The sequence below is a fragment of the Triturus cristatus genome, chromosome 1_1 (assembly GCF_964204655.1).
Source record: "Triturus cristatus chromosome 1_1, aTriCri1.1, whole genome shotgun sequence".
NCBI classification, from domain to species: Eukaryota; Metazoa; Chordata; class Amphibia; order Caudata; family Salamandridae; genus Triturus; species Triturus cristatus.
Window position 1 is genome coordinate 423431261 of NC_140579.1, and position 20044 is coordinate 423451304.

A 20044-nucleotide genomic window follows, 5' to 3' on the forward strand; every position below is an offset into this window, starting at 1 on the left:
CTAGTGTTTAGGGGGCACCCTGAACCGTGCTTCCTCAGATCCAACCTGACAACAAGAGGAAAAGAAGGAGGACCGAACAGCCGTTCAGCCTTCTAACAAGAGTAAGAAGCCCACTGACTTGGCACCAGCCCTACCGGCCTATCTCCACTTGAACCTGCTCCTGCGAACTCCTGGTATGTCCTACAGCCAGCAACCTCGAAAACCCCTGAGGACCTTCCTGACTTCACTGCCAAAGACTGCTTCTCCCGTGAACACCGGATTTGTTCAACTGCAACCTCTGGCAGCAACCGGAGAACGCGAATCCAGCCCACTCTGCACCCGCTGAACCCGGCCCGAGCTAGAGTGGAAAAACACCACGAGGAGGTCACCCTGGCGATCCTGATCCGAGTTCCGGCGACTCCTGACCTGCCTCAAGCCTCCAGCCGACGCCTGCAACCTAAATCCACAAGGCCCCCCTAACCGCGACCAGGAGCTGGTAAGAAGATCCGACCCCAAAAGGCACACCTGCACCCGACGCCCCACGGCCTTGTGTGCCCAAACCGACGGTGCCTAACCAACCCTTAACTTCCCAACTTACCTCTCCAAGTGGTGGTCGCACCCAGAAGTCCTTTGTCTCCCTGCCTGCAGTGCTTTTGCAAACCAGAGGTTCTCCATAGAAAACAAGAGGGCGCCCGACGTCGAAACAGCACTATGCACCCGGCCGCCCCAGTGCCGCTGAGGGTGCACCCTTTGTGCTATGTTGTTTCCCCATTTGCCCTGACTTTAACCCTAGGAGCTTTGCTCCCACAACCCAGTGGCCTGCTTGCCACCATCCGGAGGCCCCGTATCCCCCATTGGATAACATTGGGCCTCAACACTCTGCACCCGGCTGCCCTAGTGCCACTGAGGGTGCAACAGTGCATCACTGACCCTGGGGGACCCCTGAGTCTAATCCCAGAACCTTAACTCCCATAGTCGATTACTTACCTGTGAACCGTTAACCTGTTTTTCCTCCATAGGATAACATTGACAATGTTCTTCCAAAATGTTTCTAAGTGTGGAGTTTTGAAATCTAAAAATATTCTTTAAAAATGGCACAAATAACCAAAATGTATTTACTTACCTGTTTACAGGAAATGTCCCAGTGCTGAATCTAGGTATCCAGCACTCAGTTAGAAAAGTAACGTAAAAAGTAACTTACCTGTAATTTACTGAAAAAGCCTATTCATTTCAATGTACTGTATTTGCTAAGTGTTGCAACCTACTGCATCCCCTGTAAATCAAACAAAGTACAATTTCTATTGCATTTTCAAACTGTTCTATATCCAGTAGCTTATTACTGAAAAGTATTTAATGCTTTCCTGTGCCAGGCTGACTTGGTTCAAACAACAGTATATATCTTTATACAAAAACAATTGGCCTAGAGTTCAGTTCTTGAGTGTGTGAATTCATTTGCTGACTGAGTGTGTACATCAAATGCTTAACACTGTCCATTGATACTGCCTTACTGCTCGACCACTCTACCACATATAGAGAGTAAGGTTCTATCTAACTTTAATCTCTGCCTACTTCTGGGGTCACCTGGACTCTATACACACTATACCTCATTTTGGTGTAGCATATATAGAGCCAGTTTCCTACAACAACCTCAGTCAAGACCACCTCGTTCTCTTACAAGGTGTGACAGCGCTCCTCCAAAAGGTCACCATAAAGCCAGTGCCCTTTCACCAACTCAGAGAGGGAGTTTTCTCACTATACTTCCCTATACTAAAGAAAGATGAATTACTCTGCCCCATTGGTACATCGTTTTTCACTTAATGACTAAAGGATATCATCCCACTCCTCCGTCAGGGAGACTGCATAACTTCGTTAGATCTCAAGGATGTATATTTCCACACCTCCTATCCATCCTGCTCATCACAAGTACCTATGGTTAGTGATAAGTGGACAAGCATCACCTGTTCACATTACTACCCTTTGGCGTCACCACCACCCCAAGAGTCTTCACAAAGTGGCAGTGGTGGCCACTAACCTACGCAGAACAAGCATTTGCATAATCCCATATGGTGACAGGTCGATCAAAAGAAGAACCAGGCAGTAATCTATAGACCTATGCTCAGACAGCTCTAAATTGCTCCACAGCCTAGGTTTCACAATAATTGCCCCAAAGACAGCATCATGTAACAGTGTGGCCGTATGCGGCGGGTCAATGGGAAGATCTACTGTGGATAACGGCCAGCATACTCTGCAGTGGTGGAACAGCAACAACCTGTTGCTATGCTGGCCTTTTGTAGACCCTCTACCACAGGTGGCAATTACTATTGATGTATCTGTCTTAGAGTGGGGCGCACATCTAGCCAATATAATATTCATGGCACCTGATTCCCCCACCCCTTCAGTGTGGGAGGCACATCAGTTTGTCTGGAGCTCATGGACATTTTTTTGTCCCTCAAAGTTTCTACTTTATAGACTGACACAAGTTGGCACTTGTACGCATGAACAACCTGACAGCGATGTGTTCCGTTTAGAAGCAGATGGGCGCACAGTCCCGCATCATCCTCCTTTCAGTATTAGCTCTGCAAATTTGACATTGGGCAATTCATCACAATGTACATTTTATAACAGAGCACCTCTCTCACAAGTACTTTTGCCAGTGGAGGGCCACACTCATCTACATAGTCCCTTCCCCAGGAAATGAAAAATTCCAGCACCTCAGGAACCACAGTCCATTGGCAATACTATGGATGAACTGGTCAGTAATACTTGCCTACACTTTTCCACTTCTGCTCATTCCATATGTGTTGAGAAAATGAGGCAGGTCTCCTTGACCCCCTTCCTGCTGACCCCAACTTGGGCCAGACAACTCTTGTACTCAATGCTGTTGGAGATGTTTATCAGCCTGCACAAGAATCCCCTCCCCCCCCCACCGTCCCCCCAGTGGGGCCAGACCTTCTCACTCAGCAACAGGCTCTAATCAGACACTCATATCGCAGACAGCTTGACCCTGCCATCTGCTACCTGAGGTCTTAGAAATTGGATAGTTACACCTCCCAGAGGAGTGTATGCCCATCTAGTGTGAGTTACTTAGGCCTACAACTGGTGCATGTTATGCTGCCAAATCGAAAAGATTTGTCCATTTCTGCATTTCCAGACCGTTTAAGGTTTCTGTTCCAGACATCTGTTCATACATCATTCACCTACACAAGGCAGGTGCTGCATTTTCATACTTAAGGTAGTATCACCATGTCATGTACATCAGAGAATCGAGCAGCCTCTATTCTTTCCACAACCTGATTCTTCAGCAGAAAGGGCATTGCACAGTTTAGATGATAAATGGGTGCTCATATATTATATTGATAGGATTAATCCTTTTCAGAAGACCAATCAACTTTTCCTGGGCGTTACTATGCCTTATAAAGGTTAGTCTATTTCCAATTCAGGCATTGCAAGGTGGGTGGTTAAATGGTCTAAACATGTACTCACATACCTCCTAGGGCAATACTGTACACATACAAAGGATGTCACCATGGTTTTCTCGGGTAACATTCTTGCTGTAGATATTTAAAAATGTTACTTATAATTACTGAATAAATATATTGGCTTCGTACCATGCTATGATTGGGCAGACTGTATTAAAGAACTTGGTTTTAACCTTTTTGCTGCTAGGTCTTCTCCACCACGTGCTAAGCCTGTTTTTGGGGTAGTTCGCACTTAGGCCCCTGTAACATTTTGTCCACAGGAGGCATCCACGCCACATTTGCGTCCTTTTCTTCCAACATCCTGAGAATTCTAAAGGTATCCAGGGTTTGTGGATTCCCCTAGAGGGGGGCCAGAAATTAGCCAAAATACAGCAACATTTTTATTTATAATTTAAATGGGGAAAAAGTGCTGCAGAGGAAAGAGTCTGTTTTTTCCTTGCAAATGGTTTCAGCAAAGGATTTGTGGTGCTGAAATCACCATCTTAACGTCTTTCAGGGACAGGCAGACCTTTGTCAGAAAACCAACATTTTCTACACAGTTTTAGGATTTTACTGGGACATAGCCTATTTTTACTATTGTTGTGCTTTCAACCTCCTTTTAGTTAGTGGTAGAAATGGGTGTGAAAGCAATAATGGATCCCGGAAAGCTTACATTTCAGAAAAGTAAACAAAATTCTGAATTTAGCAAGGGGTCATTTGTGTAGATCCTTCAAGGTGTTACTATAGAAACTAACAGTTGAATTAAAAAAAATATTGAAATTGAGTTGAAAAAAATAGTTGTTTGTGCCAACGTTTTAGCTTGTAACTTCTTCTAACTATGGCAGATTTCTATTAAAGCAATATACCATTATGTCCGCTGGACCCTTCTGGTGTGGTGATAAATAGGACTTGTAGGTTCACAAAGAACCCGAGGTGCCCAGAGCCAATAACTGAATTGCGCCGTGCAATGGGTTTTCATTGTGTACCGGGTATATAGCAATTCATTTGGTGATATATAAATAGTGAAAAATAGGTATCAAGGACACCTTTGTATGTCCGAAATGGGAACAAAATATAGAGTTTAGAAGCAGTTGCACATCTCCGAAATTATGGGTCCCCATTCTAGCATGTGAATTAGAGGACATTTTTCAAAGTGACTTCTTTTTTACTCATAGTCTTACATTTGGAAGGCAGAAATGCATAGAAAGTCAATAGGTAATAACAGTTGTTCTACAATTCTGTGTTCCCCCAAGTCTTCCGATAAAAATGGTGCCTCACTTGTGTAGGTAGGCCTAGTGCCTGAGACAGGAAACGGCCTGAAACGCAACATGGGCATATCACATTTTTATAGTCAAAACTGACCCTTTATTCTCAATTTGCCTAGCTGTGGATTTTGGACCCTACCTCAGCTGGCACATGGGGAAACCTAGCAAAGCTGTACATTTGTTTAAACTAGATACCCAGGGGAATCCAGGGTGGGGTGACTTGTGTGGCTCTCACCAGGTTCTGTTACCCAGAATCCCTGCAAACCTCACACTTTGTCAAAAAATAAAATCCTCACATTTCTGGGATGGAAAGTTATGGAATCTGCATGGATCCACAAACTTCCACCCACCCCACATTACCCAAAGTCTCCAGATAAAAATAGTACCTCACTTTTGTGGATAGGCCTAGTGCCCGCGAGAGGAAACGGCACAAAACGCAACATGGACACATCGTATTTTTCCCGTGAAAAATGACCCTTTTTCTGCAATGTATCTAGCTGTGGATTTTTAACCCTAGCTCAGCCGCCACCTAGGGAAAACTAGCAAACCTATACATTTTTGAAAACTAGACACCCAGGGGAATCCAGGATGGGGTGACTTGTGTGGCTCTCACCAGGTTCTGTTACCCAGAATACCTTGCAAACCTCAAACTTTGTAAAAAAAACAAAAAAACATTTTCCTCATATTTCTACGATGGAAAGTTCTGAAATCTGCGTGGTTCCACAAACTTCCGCCCACCCTGCATTCCCCAAAGTTTCCTGATAAAAATGGTACCTCACTTGTGTGTAGTGGGCCAAGTTCCCGCGATAGGAAAGAGCCCAAAATGTATTGTGGAGACATCATAATTTCCAATCACAAAACGACCTGGTTTTGCAAGGGGAGTCATCTGGGTTTTTGACCCTGGGCTCGGCGGGCATCTAGGAAAACCTTCCATACCCTGACATTTCTGAAAAATAGACAGCCTGGTGAAGTCCAAGGAGGTATGGCTTGCATGGATCTTCCAACGTTTTCCTACCCAGAATCCCCTTCAAAACTCAAATTTAGCTGAAAAAACAACCAATTGTCTTTCCCCATTTTGACAATTGGCTGTTGAAGGCGAACTCGCCCTATGCAGTCGTCACCCTCCTCCAGACTATAACAAAACTTCATAATCATAGCATATGTTTGGCTGCAGATTCACTTGCTTTGCCCACTCCTGTCATCTAGTGTTGTACCCGGACTCTGCAATTTGTTTTCCTCGAGGAAGTTTTTATGGTTGATGTCGTGAGTTGTATCTCCTTCTCCTCAAGGCATTCGCATGTTTAACTGCTCCTTTGTTAGATTATTTTTAATGCCATCGAGATCAGACGGGCAGTGTCAGAGCTCTGAAGGTTTTGTCGAGCAAGTATCCTAAAATCGCCCTAACGGCTACCGAATCGTCAGCGAAGACAGAGGCACGGCTACTGCTGCAGTTGGAGCCTTTTAGAATACTTCAAATTTTTTGTTCTCCATGCCCTTTGAGAATGGTAGTCTTTGAGGAATGGAGGCTAAAAAGGACAGCTTATTTAGAAAGTGCCCTGGTGCGGGCTGAAGTATGCCAACTCCGACACTTAGGACGTCTGCAACCTGTACCTTTCGCTGGAGCACAAAGTGCAGGACTGTGCCACGTCTAACTTGTTCAAAAACAATGAAACACTCAGAAGCAGATGCGATCAGAGATTAGTTCACACCATGGAGTTGGCTGTGGAGGCAGAGTTCTCTCAAAATGAAGCCCACAGAACATTGTTATCACACCCACTTAGGAGTACGTCATTGCAATCCCACACTGTCGCCTCCAATGAGTTCTGTGGGGGAGTAGAGTCTGACATGCAGGTTGATGAAGCTACGCACCAGGCTCTGGTACCTGCGTCAGAACCGAGAATGAAGACTCCAAGTGCTGTGAGTACAATTGACCCACCCAGATTGAAGAAAATCTTAAATAGCCTTCCCCCTCTTTGCCATGTTTTCACCATGGCCCTCGGCTCTGGTCGACATCAAGAGCACGCCTTGGAGCCGAGAAAAGGACGAGAAGGATCTCAATCAGGAGACCAGACATACAGAAATGGAGGGAGCTGAAACCAGGCCCACATCAGTGGCGTAACAGCCTTCGAGTCACGCATCGACGCCGATGAAGCACCCCGCTTCGATGCCAGATAAGCATTCGAATCCGAAAAAACACTCTGCGCCAAGCCATTTGGAATCCAGAAAATCATTGGTTCTGGCAGAACAAAGGAACATGGGCACTCTTCGATGCCGAAAAAAATCCTGGCTCCAACCACAACAATGACAAAAATGCCTTCCTCAGCCACAACAATAGGGCCAGAGAAGCAGGCAATGGGATCACAAAGCAAGTCTTACAAGAGGAAGAAGACAATTTTATGAAGGCTACAATGCACCATAACCAGACATCAAAAAGACGGAGTCAGCAATTGGATGTGCCACAGCTACTACCTAAGAGAGTGTCTATTGAACATAAAGCACAAGTCCCACATCTTTACATTAACCACTATCCCCACACCCAAAATCCCACTACCGATTCAGGAAGAGGAAAGAGGGGATAGCCCTGAGCTTGAGGAGTCTTACTCGGACTCCTAGAGAGATACCCACCTCAGCCCAGACTAATGGGATGACTATGACAGGGTCCTTCCAAACACAGACCTAGAGCTGCCAACCGCAACAAATGTTTCTCTACCTGATGACACCTTCTCATACCATAGTGTGATACAAACGGCTGCGGAATACCATAAACTACCCATGCAGAACACAGAGAAAAAGCAGAGTTCTTGGTGGAAACTGATTGTATGGTACAATATCTACCGATATCCGATTCCAATGCAAATGAATTCAAGGACATTTTTATAGATCCTGTTAAATCTAGAGTGCTAACACCAAGGATATAATGTATATATATATATATGAAGCTCACCCTCTGACAAGGAGAGTGAACGCATTGAAGGAGTGGGGAGAAGGGTGGCTACAGGACAGGCCAATCATTGGTGGATTGGTAATTCTGCAGGCCTATTGTCACGCAAGAACAGGACCACATGGATTGAGATAGAGGCCTTACTGCAAAATTTACCAGAGCAATACAGGGAAAAAACTGAAGATCTAGTTGCGGATGGGAGACAGATGTCAAACGTAACCATCCGATGTGTGTTAAATAGTGCGGACACCGCAGCCCAAGGTATTAATTCATCGGTAATGCTCCGTAGACATGCATGGCTTCACATATCTTGGTTCAAACCAGAAGTGCAACAGCACATTTTGAACATTCCTTTTGAGGGTGAACATCAGAGACCATCAGCTAACAACGCCAACAACAGCAATACCAACAGCAATACCATCAGGAAAAGGCTATTACCGAGGTGGCTACAAATAACAAGTTAGAGGTAGAGGAAGCCCACAAATGAATCCCCTACCACCAAACAGTGACTCCCCAACCATTCCCCAGACCACACATCACCAGACGGGGGAAGGCTACGACACTCCATCAGTGGTGGCCAGAAGTGACTTCAGACCAATGGGTGGCAGACATCACTCAGGGATAGTGTCTGGAGCTCAAACGGCCTCCAAATAGCCGACCAAGAAAACACATCCTAAATAGACAGCATCTACACCTGCTTAAGGAAGAATTAGAAGCCTTTTTACAAAAAGGTGCCATAGAACCAGTGCCATACAAACATCAAGGATAAGGAGAATACTCCCTATACTTTCTAATTCCCAAGAAGGAAGGAATGCTCCGTCCCATTCTGAACTTATGCCCACTTAATCAATACATCACATTCGAACACTTTCACGTTGTGACACTTCAGGATGTGATCCCTCCCGTTTGTCGTAAGTGGACATCACTATCAGTTCAAATTTCTTTCATTCAGGGTAACAGCCCCATGTGTATTCACAAAATGCTTAGGTGTAGAAGCTGTAAATCTAAGAAGGGAAAACATGCATGTCTTTCCTTATCTGGATGATTGGCTGATCAAGAGTTCAAGCAAACTGAAATGTCTACAGGACACTCAAACCACAATCAACCTCTTACACAAGTTGGGATTCACAATAAATGCCAGCAAATCCCATCTACAACTGCTCCAGATACAGCCAGCCTTATCTTGAAGGCATATTCCATTCTCCAGAAGCAATTGGCTCTTTTTCAGCCACGTCTTCGCCTTTGTCAAAATCTTGATGAGCCCTCTTTCTATGATGGCTTCTTGCATTGGAATAATTCCACATGCCAGAATATATGAGAGACCCCTACATGAGTGCTTAGAATCACAACCGTCACAAGTGTGCGGAAACATGGAGGATCTAGTGTTGGTTTCACCCGAGGTCCATTAGGCACCACAGTAATGGAACACACAAATGAGAAGAGCCTTCAAGGACCCAATCCCGCAGATGAAAATCACAACTGCTGCATCACTTATGAGTGGGGGTGCTCATATTGAGGACATTTCAGTACAAGGCCACTGGTTGGCTCAACAAAAAACTTTACATCAATATTCTAGAGCTACCAGCTATACAAATGGCTCTCAAGGCATTTCTACCCAACATAACAGGGAAGATCGTTCTGCTACGCTCAGACGTAGAAAAAGTGATATGCCAAAACTTTGCATCCAGGCATTCACAATCCAAAGGCAATTCTCTATGCGTAAGCTGGTCAGGGATACTTGAATACACTTTTCCACCTCTCTCACTCATTCCTTATGTGGTCAGGAAACTCAGGCAAACATCCCTAAAGATTATACTCATAATTTCAACATGGCCGCGACAACAATGGTGCACAATGTTACTGGAGCTCTCCCTGCTACATCACGAAAAGCTTCCGAACATTCCAGATCTTCTTACTTACAGTGGGGGCAGAGTCAGGCACCCCAATGTTCAACAGCTCACTCTTGCAATCTAGCTCCTCATGGTGTAGAATTTGGGTACCTACAATTACCTCCATCATGTATGGGCATTTTAAAGGAAGCCAGAAGAACAACAGCATGAGTGTATTCTGCAGCAAAACGGAAGCAATTTGTTCACGATTGTGCTACAAACAACATAAATCTTTCATCGCCAACAAATGGTGTGCTACTTGCTACATCTTTAAAAATCACATTCAGCATACACATCTATAAAGCTGCATTTAGCTGCAATTATTGCATACCTAGAAAACAGAAAACAGCAATTGCTTTTTTTGCATATGTCATTAAATCATTCATGGAGGAATTAGAGTCATTCCACCACATACAACTCTTGTGCAATCCTGGAACTCAAACATTATGCTCACCCGATTAATGACCACACTATTTGAACCTTCACATAAATGTGAACTACATGGAAAGTGGCTTTCCTTGTTGCAATTACATCACTAAGAAGAGTGAGCAAAATGCATGCACTAACTATTAAGGAACCTTATTTCGAACTATTCCAACACAAGATTCGCCTGTGCACAAACTCAAAGTTTCTGCCAAAAATTATACTGCCTTTCTACGTAAATCATACAATGAATTTACAGCTTTTCTTTCTAAACCCAGGAATAGTTCCAGAAAGGGCGTTACACTAGATGTTAAACGCGCCATAATGTACTATGTGGAAAGAACCAAAACATTTAGAAAAGCACAGCTATTTGAAGCTTTTTAAAATTCCAGAAAAGCTAATACCACCTCAAATGCGGGAATCACTAGATTGATAGTTAAATGTATACAAATTTGCTACATCAAAGCATAACAAACACAATCCACAACGCCAAGGGATAATTCGACAAGGGAAGAATAAGCATCAATTGCTTTCTTGGGTAATATCCTGCTAATACACGTTTGTAAAGCAAACATGGAGTATGTTTCTTACTCTGTAAGCATCTATTTGTAGCGAGTAGTGCTACAGATTCACATGCACCCTCCAGCCTCTCTGGCAGGTCTTAGATGGTGGCACATATACACAATAAATTTAAGCATGCTCAACAGCAAACACTAACTTAGCAGACTATATCCTCACTTGCTGTATAGCAAGGAAAAAACATTACAATCTATCAAAGAAGCCTTTGAAAATGTGCAATTCCTCGAGGAGGAGATACGATGCACGACATCGACCTTAAAGACTTCCTTGAGAAAAACAGATTGCAGAATCCAGGCCCAACACTAGATGGCTGGAATTTGAATAGCATGTGAATCTACAGCACTACACGCTACGAATAGATGCTTACAGGGTAAGTAACATAGTCCTTGTTGGGGTTCGCTATCAGCATGCCAAAGTCACACCTGACTCCTTCCCAAACGCTCCCTTTCATCAGAGCCATTCTGAACGTGGTGAAGTTTCATGCCTACCCTCTGACGTAGAGAGTCCTGGACATATGGGTTATGATGCAGATGTTTCATCCTCAAGCCTGGATCGCGTGAGACCGACTCTGATTGCTACTGGGTCTGATGGCCACCTGCATCCTGCCGGTGAAACATGCCATGCAGTGGCATCTAAAGTCCCAGTGGGTGCAACATAAGGGGAGACCCAGTTCAGAGTTTGGTAGAGACTGCATAAGATCTGCAGTGGTGGCTATTGATCCACTGGAAAATACTACTTTGAAGAAAAACAACTTGCAAACATCCGTACCCAACACTAAATGGCAGGAGTATGCAAAGCATGTGAATCTACAGTTCTACATGCCAAGAACAAAGGCTTACAGGGTAAGTAACATCATCCTTTCGTATGGTCACCTCCAAGTTTTTGCTGCTGGATTTTCAACTGAGTGCACACTGAGGCCTGCAAACCAGACCTCAATGCCAGTGCCCTGACCCCAAAACGTGTATGTTACATTGGTTGTATCCAATTGGCATAGGCTAACTTAGCCTTACGTCCTAGTCTATGGTACCCAGGACATGTAAGTTATAGAATCACACTAGGGATTGCAGCACTAGTTGTGTAACAGGTAAACTGATTCTCCCAGTCCTTCATTGCAGACTGAAAGAGCAGTTTATAACTGCTAGCCAAACTTAACCAATGGCAAAGCTAAACCTTCCTCTGTAATATGTGTAAGTCACCCCTGTAGTGGGCCTAAGGCAGGGTGCAGCATATTTGACAGGCTGAACATGTATTTTACATGGTCTGTCCATAAAAACTCAAGTCTTTTTTATTGTGGAGAGATTGTCGCACCATTGGCAAATACAGGGTTACACGATGACCTCTAGGCTGTGCTAACTTCTGAACAGTGTGACCAAAGTTGATACTCCAAGGTATCATACAACTCTTTACATTAAGCCCAACTCGATCCTCATTTCGAAATTAATGTAACACGTAACTGTGTGCAACTTTGACAAAGTTGCCACTTTGTTGCCTTCAGTCTCCTTTGCCATTAACTGTTACACAAGGAGCTTGAGCCCGATATAGCTTTATGCCCACCTAGGGAGACATGCTAATGACTCCCAGAAAAGGAGACCATAGGGGCCTGCACTAGAGTGAGGTGTTAACTCCTTCCTGAAGGAAGCCACACGGGTGATGGCCCAAAAGGTGAGCCTCAAAGTTGAAGCGTAACTGGGGAACACTTGGGAGAAGAACAGTCTCATGGTTTTGGCAGACTAGCTGGCACCCGTGAAGGAGAGGGTAAACCTTTTGACAAACTTGTTTTTCAGGGGCCTGTTGCCCCCCCGCCCCCTTCCTTGGTAGCCACACTTCACTTCTGTGTTGGGCTAGGGAACTCTGGAAATAGAGGGGTTCTGCCATGTTGGGAGTGATCAGAATAGGGCATTTTGGGAAAGCCAGGTGCCACACTCATCGGGATGGAGGGAACCTAGAAGCCCATTGGCTACCAACCACATCCTTCCCTGAGAGCATTTTCTGATCATTAATAGGGCTTCCCTGAACTCTGATCTCTACTGGGCTGGAAGGAGGACTGTTCAGAAAGACTGCCCAGCTGCACCGTGGAGCTGGAAAAGAGAGGCTGAACAGGCATGCACTGCAGGTGCTGAACCTGAGAGCTAGCTAAGGAGAGGAACTGTTCATGCTGTGTCCTGCTCATGGAGAAGTAGTCTCCCGGGTCCAGTCAAACCAAAGAGACTCCAAGGGTTAGTTGGCTGAGCTCTTGTTCGCAGCACAAAGCCACAGCACCTGAGAAGCCTGCTAGGGCAAACTACTAGTCTAGAATCTTTAGACCACTGCCGTGCAGCACCAGACACCAGGACCAGATGCTTAAAGTTGCACCTAAGTTTCCTGAGACCAGTATACCAGTTGTGATTTGACCTTTACCAGCACCGAGAGAACTACAAGGGATGTCAACCCTGTGACCAGGATCGCCTCACCCTCTTCGTGGACTAAGGAGGAAGACTCCTGTCGACTACATTGCATCTACTGCGTTGTTGAGCATCTTCAGCATACTTCATCACTTGTATCAGGACCACTTCTATAGAAATCCATTGTAAAATGGATAATGTGCCTTGGCCTGCGTGAAGACTGCTTCATCTATGGAGGTAACTGATTCTGAGGACCTTGTTGATGCCCCTGGCTGGCTCCCAACTGGAGTATGCTATACAAACAAAATATATTCTGTTGGATAGGTAAAGTATTAATGATTTAGTTTGTTCCAATGTCAACTTTAGACCTCAGTTTCTTCTTTGGAATAAGGCAAAACATGGAGGTCTAAACAGTTCAAATACTAAAATTGAAATGAATTCAGAGTACAAAATAGATATCAATCCGAAGTTAGACAGGTACATGAGTCAAACAATTGAGTCAAAAAAATAGATGCTCCATTGGTTATAATTGAAAATAGTGCTCATGCAGTGCATCGAAAGGGAAAATAATGCAGCACTTGTTCATAAGTCTTCTAGTTTCCCTGCATGCCTTGTGATGATGATGAGGCGAGATTTATAAAGTGCACAGCTACTCTTGAGAGTGTACCGACTCTAAGCCTATAGGTAGGGCCACTTAGTTTTCAACAAAAATCCATGTTTTCAGCCTCTATTTAAAAATGGAGACTGATTCAACAGAGCGAAGATCGAGGGATTTTTTTCCAGGCGGGCCCACCCACTGTAGGGCGCCGGATCTTGGGAACCATCGTGAGAGACCTGTTTGAGCAACGCAGCTTCCTAATGGGAAGATAGGATCTAATTCTGGAAACCAGATAGTCTGGCCCGGTTTGAAGAGCTTTGAACAGAATGTGCTTCCTCATCGGGAGCCGGTGAGGAGAATGGAGGTGAGGAGACATATGCGTTCTCAACAGAAGGTTGAGGAGTAGGGAAGCAGCTGCGTTCTGAAACATCTGGAGTCTGTTAATCAGGTAGTCTGGCAAACCCAAGTACAGAACATTTGCATAGTCCAAACTGGAGGTTATGAGTGCCTGAATAACTGATTTCCTAAGAGAGGAAGTGAAGATTCTTTTTCAGTGTAAGTAGTAGGCCAAAACAGGATCCCACCACAGAGTTGACTTGATGCTGGAAGGACAGGGGGCTGTCTAACTTGACAACTCCATGATTATGGGTCAAGAGGGGGAGCCCCATCCTGTCCAATATATACAAATCTGTGGTTCACCATAGATGTACTGAGTGTATCAGTCTTCACAAATGAATGAATGTCAAAATATGACAAATGTTGCATTGTGGGTATGTAAGTGAACTTGTTTCACTAGGAAAATAGCCTATATTGTTGTAGCAATAAGTTAGAATGAATCTTGCTAGGTATAAAATGCTTAAAAGTGGTTTCATGTAAAGGCTCACCTGTATGTATAAGTGGGCAATACTTTACTTCATCCCAAATAACAGCGTAAATAGCTCATTTGAAACCCTATGAAATAAGGTGTGAAAGTAAACCATCTTTAGGCTGGAAAATATACCTATGCGGTACGAAGAATATGGGAATAACATAAAAATTCAACTAGTTCAACAGAGATGGCGCGTTACTTTACTCCAAAACCTCGCGGATCATATTACTGTGGGATAAAGAATTAACGTTAAAAGAAAATTGAAAAATCAAATTGTCTTAAATGGCCAAGTGGTATGAGAATAGTGAGTAAATCATACCATTTTAAGACCTGCCTGAATTAGGTCGTCAAAAGTGACTGCAAATGCCCATAATACATCTAGCCCAACTTTTTGGTGAAAAGGTTTCTAAGTGTCAAATTCGTTGAATGTGCCAATGCTTGTTTGCTGTTGAGTAAAATGCATTGATTTACTGTACCTTGTAAAGTCTATATCTCTAGAGCCTTCCGGTGGATCTTTTTCAATGTGGTGCCTAAGAATACAGCCTATTTTCATAAATAGGTGTCGGATTTATTGAGTTTCTTGTTGATTTCTTCTTCACTTATTGTGATGCTGTTTTAAATGCTTTTCACTTGTTCCTTTGTGTAAGCTTTGCTGCTCAGAGCCCCAGTTACCCAGGGTTAAGCTGAAGGTTTCACAAATGAAACCTACTAGTCTGAAAGGGGTTGGTAAGTGTATTACACGGTGATGTCGCATAACCACACCTTATATTTACACCCCATTTCCTCACACCCATCCTTAGAGGAAAAAACAATCTAGGATTGAGTCTGTGTCTTGGTGCATTGGGATTTTCTAGCGAGGTGTCATGCGTCACCTCAAAACTAAGTCCTTCATCGAAGATAAACAAGCTGTAATGTCTGATGCTAACACTCGATTGCAGGATTGTGTTTAGTATGTGAATTCTACAGCACTAGCTACAAACGTTTTTCCTCCTGCATTGTATTGCAATATTTAAAAAGCCAGGAATCTTAAACCAACAGCTTTCTTACTTCAGCAGACTCTGTCTCAAAGGAAAATTATGCTTCATTTAATTTGAGAAATTTACATATCCTGTTACAAAAGAGTTCAACCTGTGAGGCAACTGCCAGTGCAAAGCATGCCTTGGATGTGGAATCTGCTTCTACTTTCAGGAGCAATGTATGTGTTTTTAAAAAAATTATTTTTGTTTTCATTCTACTTTAACGAATTTCTATTTGATTTTGAGTATTTATATATTTATTGTAATTTATATTAATGGATTCAAATAAAATCTAGAAAAAAATGGCCTGTTTAGTAGATGGGAGGTTAGGCCTGCATTTGGAAAATGACTGCTTTCACCTCCAAAATAATGCATAGACTACATTTTGCTCTGCGGTCCCTGCATGGCAGCGGAAATATTTTAAGTTCGTGACTTCAGGTATAGTTCCTATGCAGCAGAACTAGAATTACAATACTTCCTTAGAGGGGGCCTGTCTCTTTAGCAAACAAATATGAAAATTGAAAAGGAAAATGTTCAATAGCAACGTAGTCTTTGTAGACTGATCATCTGCTTTTGATTTACGTGGGTTTTTGTGTTTAACTTTTCTTCCTCACTTCCTATATTGGGTGAAAAAGGGCAGAATCTGCCATAGTGAGTGTTCCAAAAATATCTTGACTGCTGGTGCTATCTTTCTCTGTAGCAATGTGTTTGATATGTTGTGGGGATACTGCAGCTAGGTAGCGATTGGACTTGTGGTGTTGGGTTTCTTATTTTTACACTAGCATGCCGTAACGTTTCTTTTTTTGTATTCAGATTTAAATACCACCCTACACTAAATGATAGGTATCTGCTGCTGCATCTTCTGGGAAGAGGAGGCTTTAGCGAGGTTTATAAGGTAAGATGACCAGGAAGTGTGATACCTTTCACACCCAGATTCGTTAATTTTGTTTGCCTTTTGTTAACTCCTTTTTCACCTTAAAACAATTGTTGAACAATCTGTTCTGTTTCAGCTTTTTCTTTTCTTGAATTAATATCTAAACATATTTAACCAGAGTAAGCTATCTCAAATTATTGTGTTATAGAGAAACTATCCTTGTTGTGTATGGTTTTGTCTTAAAGTTGGAAACTGTATTATCCGTTTGTTGTGCAAAGAAGCGGTCAAAAAATAATTTTGAACCCCTGCAATGCTGCAGTTCAGCGCAGCATTCAGTTTTTCTTAAAGTCTCCTTTGTGGAAAAAGACATTGTCAGTTTCGGTAATTGCCATTAAACAAAAGTAAGTCTATATTTTGATGGCATGTCTGACCATAAATACAAACTTCAGTTACAATCTAGAAATTGTTGTTCCATAAAAGCAGTAAAAATTATCAAGGGTGGTACATGCACACCGAATTTTCAAAAAGTACAGGTTAAGTTTAATAGATTGAAAAGTTGTGCGTGCAGATCCGGTATCGTTCACTGGTCCATGAGCATCCTAATGTATTGTGAAAGCGTCCCCCTAGGGGAGATGTCCCCTTAGTGCACAGCTTTATTCCCCAGATGAGTGGGTTAATCCCATTTAAAACACTTTTAAACCATATGTGTTCTGTCAATTGAATTCATTCTTTTTTCTTCATAAATTCTTTTGTCCATATCAAACAAGTGATGGTAACCCAGCTATTTTTCATCCTTCACTCTCACAGATCTTGAACGTTTCCAATGACGAAGGGCCCATTGAGCCCGAAATGGGATTGACCAATTGGGACCTCAACTTAAATGCAAACTAATGCAAAATTTCTGTTTTGTAGAACTAACATGAAGTTCACTTGTTTGATATTGACAAAAGAATTTATGAAGAAAAAAGAATAAATTCAGTTGACAGAACACACATGGTTTAAAGTGTTTTAAATGGGATTACTCCACTCATCTGGAGAATAAAGCTGTGCACGGAGGGGACGTCTCCCCTAGGGGAACGCTTTCACGTTCCATAAAACCAGACAGACAAAGCTGGTCATAAAGCAAACTGCTAGAGCATAGTACTTGGATCTAAACTCAGATACTTGCAATTATTAGAAGCCATTATAATCACCATCATCTGAGCCAGAGGATTTCTGTGTACTTATTTAGCGATGTTGGCTATCTCTCCCAAGTGGTATCTGGCTGGGTTTGTCCTTTCTAGACATACAAAAATCAAATTTTAGAAAGGGTCAATGATCGCAGCCCTCACCTTGCACTTACACTTAATATCTGGGGCATGAACTACTCCTCTGACCATGAAGTGGAAGCTTGGTTACAGGCGAGATCATGTTTGAGAGTAAGAAACTAGAGGGTATGAGCTAGAAGAGCCAGCGATGCAAAGTAAAGGAACTTGGAGAAAGGCAGAAGCACAGGAAGAGATCAGAGGCAAGAAGGATGGATAAGGGGCATAACCAAGAAAAAATAAGTGAAATATATTGGACTCATATCGGACTAAAACAGCTCGTCACGACGCCGACCCACGACGCCGGTCACACACTTGATGCAATCTTCTCCTCAAGCCTCCACGTTGCCTTCAGCCACGCCTCCGAACTCACTCTTAGACAGACCTCCACTGCATCCACTTCTCCTTCCGAAAACCCCTCACACACCACCGCACCCTGCAGATCCCCCGCCGCTGCTGCGGCAAAGTCACTGAAGAACAACTACAAACAAACCTCGCACTCAACCCACCGACCAACCCCGACGATGGTGCACTCACCCTCGGACGCTGGATGGATGATTGCGCCAACACCTTAGCCCCGCTGAAAAAGCCCACCAACAGAGACACCAGCAAAAGAGCCAGCTGGTTCACCCCGGAACTCCTAGCTTCAAAGCACACCTGCCGGAAATTGGAGAACAAATGGCACAGCGACAAGATGCTGGACACCCGCGCTGCCCACAAAGACGCCATGCGCAACCACCACCACCTCATCAGGACCGCCAAAAGGACCTCCTTCAAAGACTGCCTTGACAACAACGCACACAACAACAAGGAGGTCTTCAACATCGTGAAGGAACTCTCCAACCCCAGCGCCAACGACATCCCGCCATCGCAAGCCCTGTGCGACTCCCTCGCCACCTTCTTTCACCGAAAGATCACTGACATCCATGACAGTTTCAACCCCCGGACGACCCCTACAGGCCTCGACACGCTGGACCCACCGTACCCTACCGACCACGACCCCCTGACAACCTGGGCCAACGTGAGCATCGAGGACACAATCAAGACAATGGGCACAATCCACTCCGGATCCCCTTCTGACCCTTTCCCACACCACATCTTCAACAAAGCCGGCAGTTCCATCGCACCCCACCTGCGCAACATCATCAACCTCTCCTTCGAGACCGCTACCTTTTTTTTTTTTTTTTAATTCTTTTTATTGATATTTTTATGTTAACAAACATTAGCATCATCAGAAACGTCACAGAGGACCACAATGCAATGGGCATACATCTACAGCTTCATCTAAAGCATAGTCTGCAGTCATATCTACATCATCACATGGTATAAATTACAAGTTTCTCTCGAGGGCCAGTTAGAACGCCCTCTGTGATACAGGTCAACATCATCACAACCCATCTTAATTAGCACCCTGCAGTGCAGCCACTTGATACTCTACATGAAAAACAATCCAACCGCCCCGCAACCTCAGAAGAACGTCCAATATACGAATGCACAACACCCCATCAGTTCTGCGCTACACCCAGCCCCCACTTTCGTAGCCGCCACCCCCCATCCTTCTAGTGTGTCGCCCCTCCGGCCTCCCGTCCCGGTTCCTCCTGCGGGTGTTCAAGCAGATAGCAGGTCAAGGGGGCCCATATATCCCGCGGCCTAGAGGCGCTAGGCAACAACTCCGCGTATGTGCCAAGTTGCTCCCGGCAAGTCACCAGGTCATTAAGCCAGTCCTTGAACTTCGGGGCACGGCCCCGACCCCAGCGACAGGCCACTCTCCTCTTTTCCATCAAAAGCCCCAGTGCCACATATTTCCTGTTTGTTGCCTGTAGTGGCCTAACATATCCAAGCAACGCCAATAATGGGTCGGGGTCAATGTGCGTGTGTACCATATTAGTCAGTGCCTCAAATACCAGTCGCCAATAATCATGCACCTCCGGGCACTCCCACGCTAGATGCAAAAAACCTGCTCCAGGTGCCCTACATCTGTCACAGCAGTCCGTCTCCCTCAGCTTGTATTTATACATTTTAACCGGCGTATAGTATAATCTATGCAGGTACTTATAGTGTATCATTCGGAGTCTACTGCTGGCACTCACTCTCTGTCTGCAAGCAACAATACTCCCATTGCTCGTCTGAAAGTGTTATGTTAAGCTCCGTACCCCATCGCGCTCGGAGAGCGGATCAGGCAGTTCCCTTTGAGTGTGTACTATTCTATAGAGCAATGAGACCAGCCGTGTGGCCGTCTTACATTGCAACATTACCTGCAGTGGGGCACATGCCGCAGGTTCATGCAGGAAGTCCGGAGTAATAGCTCGAATCCCCTGCCTCAGCCGGACGTATAAGAAAAGATCAAGTGGAGTGTGTTGCGAACCCTGCAACATCTGCTCCGCGGTGCGGAACCGTCTCTCATGATACAAGTCCCCCTACCTCTGAATCTTCATTTTTTTCCGAAACTGGTGGAACAATGTCTCCTGC

The 20044-nt window shown here is 44.2% G+C and overlaps 1 protein-coding gene across 1 annotated transcript in view; it reads left to right on the top strand.

Annotated features, from left to right (window-relative positions):
* LOC146870353 (serine/threonine-protein kinase tousled-like 2) overlaps nucleotides 1-20044 on the top strand; it is a 608416-nt gene that overhangs the window by 166173 nt on the left and 422199 nt on the right. Inside the window, exon 5 of the mRNA XM_085642876.1 lies at nucleotides 16211-16292. Coding sequence (XP_085499002.1) covers nucleotides 16211-16292 — 82 coding nt within the window. The remainder of the gene's footprint in view (nucleotides 1-16210; nucleotides 16293-20044) is intronic.